Raw genomic sequence first — 9,220 nt, 5'->3', positions numbered from 1 at the left:
AGGGGTGGAGGCAAGCTGCCCACTGTGGGCTTGGCTTCCCTGTCCTGCTGCCCTCCCCGCAGGGCCTCTGCAGCCTGGTAGCTAGGCCCTGACACAGCAGGGCAGAGTAGGGCAGGGAAGCTCAATGCCATTGCCGCAAGCCTCGTGCTGCCATGGTGATTTGCCCCCTGCCTGACTGGCATCTGTGGGGGACACAACTCTGCACCGCCAGTCCCACAGCTGCAGGGCAGGCAAGGGGTGCGTCGCTGTGGTGGTGCAGGGCTCGTGGCGGCGGTATCGAGCGTCCCCACCCTGCTCTTCCCTGTTGTACTGGGGCCTGCCCGCTGGGCTGTAGAGGCCCCAAAGGGGAGGGCAGCAGTGCAAGGAGCCTGAGCCACCTGCCACCGTCCCTGCTCCCCCCAAATACGTTCTGCTCTGGCCATGATACCCGTGGAAGAGGGGAAGCTGGGCTCCGTGACTTACTCTGCTGCAGCACCTATTGCCTCCCACAGGTGGCAGCCAGGGCTCAGGAGCTGCTGGGGGGTAGGGGGCGGGGGGCAAAAGCTGTGGACCCAGGTCCTTGGTCCCACAGCACTGGCAACTGGGGACTCCTGGGGGTTGGAGACGGGGGACAGGCACAGCTGGACCCAAGGCTGGTGAGTGAAGGGGGCAGAGGGAACTCTGATTTTCCATGATAAAAAATTCAAAATCAAATGCTAAAATTTGAAGACATTGAAGAAATTTAAAATAGAAACTTTTTAATTATACAATGTGTGCACATGATTACCAAACAGAAGAATATAGGTTTTCTTCAAGAACCACAACATCACTTGCTGGGAATTGGACATCAGTTGCAATTACTATATGGTCCTATAAAGGATACTGAATGTCTGATAAAATGACACCTTTGTCATGTATGGTGATGCTTTATGTTAAATGGCCACGTCTGCATTCCAGTCATAGCTTTCTTAGAATATCATAGCTCAGTTCTCACACTGGAAGAAAAATATTCTGACATTTTGGAATCAAAAGCATACCTAAATATTTGGGATATTTGGGAAATGTTGTTTTTGTTTTACTACGGGAAGGTACCTGAAAGTGGCCTTCCTTTGATTACCTGACCTCAATTAAAAGTGAATGCCAAGTACCTTCTTCCCGTGAGGTAGGGACTCTGGAGATGTATCTATCTGCCTTTGATGTAGATGCTCATTAGTTTATAGATAAGTAAAATTAGATAGTATGGCTGATAAGTGACAATCTCTATGACATTAGCAAAGGAGCGGGAGAAAAGAACCCAAGATTCCCAGTCATTTGTTCTCAACAAGACTACAAAAATAAATTCAATGTTTCAACTGAAAAATGAAAATTAAGCCTCTTTCAAACTGGAAGCAGAAAAAAAAAAATCAGGAAGTATGGACTATCAGAGTTAAAAGGGACTTGAAAACTGATATTATATAGAATGGACAGTTGCATAATAATAATAATGACATAGAAGACTGACAATGTTTAGCTTTTCAATAGCCAAAACGCCTTTCCTGTTCACTGCTGAAGTCTGGTAGAGCCAAAACTCTGCCAGTTTTTGCTGGCTTGAGTGTCTAATGTGGTGTTCTTTTCTCTGTGTTTTAAAATTACAAATATAAGATATCAATTTATTCTGTTCAATCTCATCTGGACAAAGTTTCAAGTGCATTGTCTTTTTCAAAAGACTGTGAATTCATATAATAAACCATATGCATTCTGAGCAGATTTCAGAATCATATAATACTGTAAAAATATAAAGCAACTCAAAATAATTAAATTTTAAACTCAAACCATCAATAAGCCTTCATTACAGTTGTTTCTGTTAGACTAGAGACAATGTCAACGAACATCCATTTGATGAATATAAAACCCTACTCAAACCTCTACTGCTGAAATAGAAGAAACGCCCAATAACATCTGGAACTACAGAGACCTGCTTTTCAAAGCAGGATAATAATTTGCTTACCTGGAACATCAATTAATCTCTTATAGACATTCAAGAAGGCTGCCTCTGCTTCTTTACTTCTTTTTCCCAATGCATCAATCTAAAATATGTGAGGAAAAAAGAAAGGCTTAGATTGGCTCTGCACTCACCCTCAATGGTCTTAGAAAATAAATGAATACATTTTGTAATATCAACTTAGTTCACATAAAGAATGCAGGCTTGCATTTTATACATAGACTGAGAAAATTGTGTGTGTAAATCTAAGAGTATTTAGATTGTATTTAGAGTGACAATATAAGAGTATTTTCACTATGCTTATGCTGAATATACTAAAAACGCATTTTAAAATAATCACCAGTATCTAACATTTTTAGGTCCAATATGATTTATTTTGGTATATAAATTATAATATTGTATGCGACATATCCTTCATTTGGAATGAGACACTTTCCTTTGCTCCTTGCAGAAGTCTAACTGTGCTACATGACACACAGGTAAGGTTTGGTTCACATTCTACTTTTACTGCAGCAAAATGTGCATTACTTTACATTTTAATACGCATCTTAGAATGTCCTCAGACATGTATTTTTCCTGATATGCTATTATACCAAGGGCTAGACTATCAGATCTCCCACATACAAAGGAATTTTCCTATAAGTCTTGGTCACAGGCTCCCAACCTAAATTCTGAATTGTCTTCCATTTGTGGGCTTAGAGTTAAATCCATATAGTCAGATTCTGTAATATGTACATCCAACTGATAGAGGAGTTGTATGCCCATATGTAAAGGCAGAAGTTGCTCAATACTATGTATTATAATTTTCTCTCAGTAATTTAATTTCAACAAAATGTCAGGTTAACAATTCTGAAAATGAAATATATATTCCATTGTGAAAGAATAACATTTAAAAAAATATTTGTAATGCACTGTATTAGATAACAAGACATTTATAATGTCAAGAAGTTTGACAAAGCAACAGACCCAGTTAAATTATGCCCCACAATGCAGAAGGAGACAACAAGAGAAACAGAACTGTCTTTGGCAAAGTTCTCTTGTAGAGCGCTGAGGTCAGAGTTAGTACTAGAAGGATGGATATTATAGTTCCTGCATTTTATTAAAAAAGCTAGGAAGGATCTGAAGAACCATAGATATTTAAGCCTGATTTCAAATAGAGAAAGAAATGATAAGGGAAAACATTATGAAACATTTTACAATGTGTATGTCAACATGTACTAAAAAAGGAAGGTCCTGTCTGAAAAACGTCCTTGAATTCTTTAACCACATTATTGATTTGGTAGATAAGGCTGAAACAATGGACAGAGTTTACTGTATTTGTGTTTTAGTGAAGTATTTTATACTCTACTACACAAAAGACTAATATGCAGAATTAGAAAGTATACTACAAACGGCCAACTGAAATGGACTCAAAACTGCCTTTGGCACAGGAAATAGAGGGTGCCAAGTGAAAGGAAACAGCTTAGAGAGAAGAGAGATAAGGAGTGGGGTGCTGCAGGGTCAGACTCTGTGCCACTTCTGTTTACTTTGTACAAAAATGACTTTGTGAAAAGGAAGGATTTTGAAAAAGCCTACAACTGGAGATGATTAAAATAATGAAGAGACAGCCATTAAATGCAAAGAAACAGCAAATTTCAACTGGCTTGTACAGAAGAATCTTACAACTTGTTGAGAATATGCTAAAAAAGATTAATGCCACAAAATTGGAGAAGGACAACCACAGAAATTACAAAGAAGAAATTACAATTCAGTATATAAACCAGGAAAAGACTTAGGGAGAGGGCTCGTGGAAGAAAGTAAAGACGCTAAAAGCATCTGCACAGTGCTTGGCAGCAGCAACAAAATCTTGAAATATACAAAGAGGCTGTAGAAACAGGAGGTCTTTTAATACAATACAAGGCTGTATTTAGAACAACGAGCCAAATTCTGGTCCCACTTGCATCTAGGAAAATCTGGAGCACTTGGATCAAACTTGTGTAGAGGTGTGTCAAAATGGCACTGACGTAATGCAGAATCTAGTCTGCATTACTGAACTTGTGTCAGATTAAGAAAGCCTGGGTATCGGGAAGTAAAAGGCAAAATGACTGAGGATTTTGGGAGAAGACACACATTTTGAAGAAAAAAGTTGGCTATGCTTGGCTTTTACAGTTTATCAAAAAGAAAAGACAGTGGAATCAAGCATGAATGCACTAGAAAGCAAGGAACAGAAAGTGATGGACAAGTTGTTTACTGATTCAAATATATAAAATCAGTGACGAACTGAAGTTCATAATGGAGTAAGCACATACGTATTTTGGTAACACTGTCTTCATAAAAAAAAGTGCATTTAAATTTAGCTTATAGAACAAAGCCTGAAAAGCTCAGGAAGGTAAAATCAACATTTGAGAAAACCACATAATGTTGGCGGGGAAGGGGGGGAAGGGACAGGGTGTTGCTTTGTTTTGGAGTAGAAGAGGGAACAGAAAGCTGCTATTGGCTAGATCTGATTTCAGATAAAGATGTTTGTTTTGGGGGTGGGGGGGCATAGAAAAGAAGATTCTGGAGGTTTGAAACTGATTTGAATAAAAATTATAAAACAGAAAAGTTTAAATTTCATACACTAAGTGGATCAGAGGTGAGCTAATGAAGGCTGTTTTGTAACGCACAGGAATGTACTTAATTTTCTCTTTTTCAGATTGAGATTCCATATAGCTATAGTAAGATTTTATTTTTATTCTTCAATTAGTTAATATTAGTTTTATTCAAGTTGTCTGACAAAATTAAGCAATCTGTCTGGTTTACAAACTGCATTTAGAGTGAGTACCTCAGTACTCCTCAGAACGAACACGAACACAAAGCTATAACTAAAGCACTACCAACATTTAACCCAGATTAAAAAATCGCAGTGCTGTTTCTGAACATAAAGGGGAAAAGTCAGCATCAGAGAGAAATACCAATGCAATGAAGCAGAGTGTAAATTTAAGCCCAACAAAGAAAAAGAATCCTGAACAACAAGGTAATAAATATTCAGAAAGTTGACTCAAAACTTTTTATAGTTTAAGTGCTGTTGGCTGAGGATCTCATGAGAATCAACTGGGACTACAACATGTTAAAAAAAAAGTTAAAATAAAATTTTGGCTGCAGATTTTTGTAAGCTGTGAAAAGGTGAGGGAGTCAAAAAGAATACAAGTCAACTGATAATTATATTTGCCAAGTCTTGAGACCAGCTCAGCTCTGAATCTTTATCTGTCTTAACCAGGCCCCATCTCTTTTCGACTAGCAAGAAACAGCAGTGACCTCTGTACTTCCCACTCCATAAGCATATGCTCACTTTTAAGTTTTGGCATACTATTTGTCTTGATAATACCAATGGAGCTATATTGAGATAACAGAAATAAGACACTAGTGTGCTAGGAATCCTCCCTCCTTAGCATACTGTTCATCTTTAAAATACCACTGGAGCCATAGGCAGATAACAAAAATAAGAAACCAGCATGTGAGCAATCCTCCTTCTGTCCACCTTACTATCCAAGGTCAAGCTCTTTTATGAATTGTTGCATGCAGCTCAAAGATCAGACTAGGCACCGCAGGAAGAGATGAGAAGAGGGAAGAAAGAGTGGGGAAGAAAAAATAACTGCATAATCATCTGTCTGTATCAGCTCAGTGAAACTTCTTCATTTGGTCCCAATCCACACTTCCCTGTACGACAACTGAATGTACACTACTATCAGCAAAAAACCACAGTAGCTTGGGTAGCCTAATTTAAGTACACCAAGTCTTATGTGATCTCTCTAATATCTGAGTAAATCTAGAATCATGACAGTGAAACCAGTAGATTTATCTTTGCATTTACCCCTTTGTAACAAAAATCACAATTTGGCCACTAAATATTGAGTAATGGCAATGTCCAAAAATGTGCTTAATGTTAATTTACATTAAAATCACCTCCCCTTCCATTCATGCCCAGTTAGAATTCACATGGAGATATGTAAAACCCATCTCATTTAATTTATAATCTATAATTCTTTATTCTTTGAGGAAGTTCAACACAAATTGAAAGCCTGAAGTCTGTAATACCCCACAAATCACCCGGATTCAGTGTTTTGATTTGAAGGAAAGGTCTGCACAGGAGAACAGTCTGTACTGAACGAAATACTCTCTCATACAGCACAGTTACAACCAGAAGGCTGCACTGTTGTATTTTAAAGGTACAGCACAGAGATAAAATTAGAAAGCTGAGGTTCCAGACACCAAAGCATTTTGTTCTGATGAGCTGTGGACTGGAAGGGACCAACAGGTTAAAATGTTGCACATAAGCTGAGAAAAAGATAAAATACCAGACAGGGAGGGGAGCTGACTTTCACCAGGGAGCACAGTTGGGATACTTAAAATTTTACTTTTATAGGTATGGGATACACCCAGGCATTTTTTTAAAGCTTTTTAACAATCCAATATATTAAAGAGAGCTCATCAGGAAAGGAACCTATTGTCTTCTGTGAACCAGTGCTTCAGTTAACAGCACATAAAATGTACTGCAACTGAGTATAACAGTTATGTAGATACTTCATATGATTTTTCTTTTCCTGATCACTTTTACTAATATACCTCCAGGGATAACAGCTAATAATTGTCATTTCACTATGCTGAACCCAATCTGCAGCTACCTTACCCTATTAAAATAAATGACTTGGCTCTCCAGTAACTTCTCAAAGACTCATTATAAAACTTTACTACTTGGGTTTGAAATTTAATAAATCCCTGGCATACCAACACTGTAGCATATATATTATGCTATATCATCTTGAGAGAGAGAGGGAGGATGATTCTCTTCCAAGCCTGCTTTACTCATGGATCTGAAGATGGCTGATGAGGCCTATCCGGGATCAACAGACTCTGTTGCAATTTGGGCATGCGTTTCCGGGCAGGGTGGGTGGCTCTGGATTCTTGATTTGGTCCTTTCTGCCACTCCCGCTATTCCATCTCCTCTTGTCATTATATGGTTTCCAAGTACTGAGATCCTTGCAAAAGATTCCTCCTCCAATTGGGGCGGTCCTGGGTGACAGTCTCCTACGAGTTGATGTTACATTTTTTCAAACTGGCTTTGAGGATGTCGTTGAAGTGCTTTCCCTGCCCTCCTCTTGAGTGTATGCCTTGACTGAACCGGGAGAATAAAACATGCCTCTGGAGTCCGAAGTTGGATATCCAGATGACATGACCAGCCCAGCAAAGTTGGTATTGGATGATCATTGCCTCAATGTTCGTGATGTTTGCTTGCAAGAGGATGCTAATCTTGGTGCGTCTGTTTTCCCACTGGATTTGAAGGATCTTCCACAGGCAGCATTGATGGTACTTCTCCATCAACTTGAGGTGTCTCCTGTAAGTTATCTACACCTCAGCTGAGCGGAGACTATAGTATTATTCTGGTGCTATAAACACTAAGCAAGAGTAGTTCTCTTATCTTGTCATGTTTTCCTGTTGCTGAGGTCTTTTACTATGTGATGCCATATAAGCAGCAATATTTAGGGTAAAGATTATGTTAAAGAACATCTTAACAAAACAAAACTCCCCAAAAACTCCACTAGAAATTTCTTTAACTCTGCATCACAAAAATGTTTTAATATAGCTGGTGTTTATTTAACTTTCTTTAATACAAACAGTAATAAATGCATAATACACTGATGTTCTGCACATTTTTAAAACATTTTATTAAAAGAAGTATCACAGGGGACAATGCAAAAAAGTTTTGTTGGCTTTTTCTTGCATAATTTAAATGCACAATTACAATGATTTAAATTGTTTCTTCTTAATATTGTATCTGTTTTCCACCCAGAATATTTTTAGCTAAGCTGTAAAATACATTTACAAATACATGTGTAATGGAAAAAATGAAAGCTCTTTAGTAGAGTTGCTCTAATGTAGCACAGAGATGTGACATACTCTAAGGAATATGTAATCCTATAGACATAAAATTCATATGTACCAGTGAATTCAGGGTGCTTCCCTTTGAGTTAAAACAAGGTGGACTAAAAACTGAAGTAGATTACATATAAGTGGGGTCCAGATCCTTCCAAGTTTCAGCCCTGCTCCAGAACCAGGATAACACTAGATAAGCCTCTTCTTCCCATCCATGTCCAGATAAATCCTACTCTTCTAAGGCCAACAATCATGCCTTTCCCTAATGCAAGATTACTCTTTCAAACTCACAGGATACAGCCTTCTCCTCCTCCTGGTTATTAAGTTTTGATTTTTATGCCAACTGAAACAACCCAGCCTACCCTATAAGTGTTGGCAGCTAATGGCAACACTCTGCTTCCTACTGCTCAGGCTACCTGCCCCCTTCAAGTCATTGCTATGTTCACGCTGCCTTTCCCTCTGGTCAGCTGCTGCACCTGGATGCCTTGGACTCTGCACTGATCTTCCTTCCCCTCTCACCCCAATACAGAATATTCAGAACAGAAGGAAACTAATTGGGAAAAATTGTGACTAATTGGGAAAAACTGACACCTGGGTGCCTGTAGATGTGCGGGGATGCTGCTCCCACGTGCGGTCATTACAGCACATCAGAGCAGATTCAATCAAGTCTGCTGGAGCATGCTAATTAGCATGGCCCAGTAGCCTCTACATCTCGTGTACTCAGTGTCCCCATGCTTCAAAATGGTGACAGGATGCTTTAACTAAAGCTTGTCAAACAAACTTTAGCTAAAGCACCCCCGCCACCGTTTTGAAGCATGGGATGCTGAATACACAAGACACTGAAGGCACTTTAATTAGAGCGGCTCTCAGAGCCACTTTAAGCAAAGCACCCCACCCCCCACCACTCCTGGACCACATGTAAAGATGCCCCTGAAGTCTTTGATTTTCCAAATTCTTTAAGCAGGGTGGAGCAAGATGGTAAAGGCAGACATATGAACTAGCAGACACACGTTATCAGCAGGGATCCTGGTTTTCCGTGACCAAAAAAAAAAAATCACAAGTTCTCAAATAAAAAACCCCACAAATTCTCTGATAAAACCCCAATATCTGTGATTAAAGTGAAAGGCCCCTCACAGCCCCCCGGGCCCTGCTGTTGCCCCTCACTCCACCCCCACCACACAACCCCCTGCCCTCCCCAGCCCTGCTGGAGGGTGCCCACAGCTGCAAGGGCTATGGGGCCAGATAACTGAGCCCACAGCTTCCTGCCCCCAGCAGGAAGCAGCGGCCACTGCAGTGGGGCGAAGCCCGGCTCCCCTCCTGCTGCGGGCTCAGGCCAGCGGGGGGGGGGGGGGGGCAGCTTCCCAGGGC

At 40.0% G+C, this 9,220-nt stretch overlaps 1 protein-coding gene across 9 annotated transcripts in view; it reads right to left on the bottom strand.

The window, feature by feature from the left end:
• Positions 1–9,220, bottom strand: part of CUX1 (cut like homeobox 1) — a 549,359-nt gene that overhangs the window by 266,336 nt on the left and 273,803 nt on the right. For all 9 annotated transcript variants that reach the window (XM_019511454.1, XM_019511458.1, XM_019511453.1 and 6 more), the window contains exon 4: positions 1,967–2,045. In XM_019511454.1, the coding sequence (XP_019366999.1) occupies positions 1,967–2,045 (79 nt within the window). The remainder of the gene's footprint in view (positions 1–1,966; positions 2,046–9,220) is intronic.

The sequence above is a fragment of the Gavialis gangeticus genome, unplaced genomic scaffold (assembly GCF_001723915.1).
Source record: "Gavialis gangeticus isolate Ggan-Ray unplaced genomic scaffold, GavGan_comp1, whole genome shotgun sequence".
Lineage (NCBI taxonomy): Eukaryota > Metazoa > Chordata > Crocodylia > Gavialidae > Gavialis > Gavialis gangeticus.
This window is presented reverse-complemented; position numbering and strand designations above follow the sequence as displayed.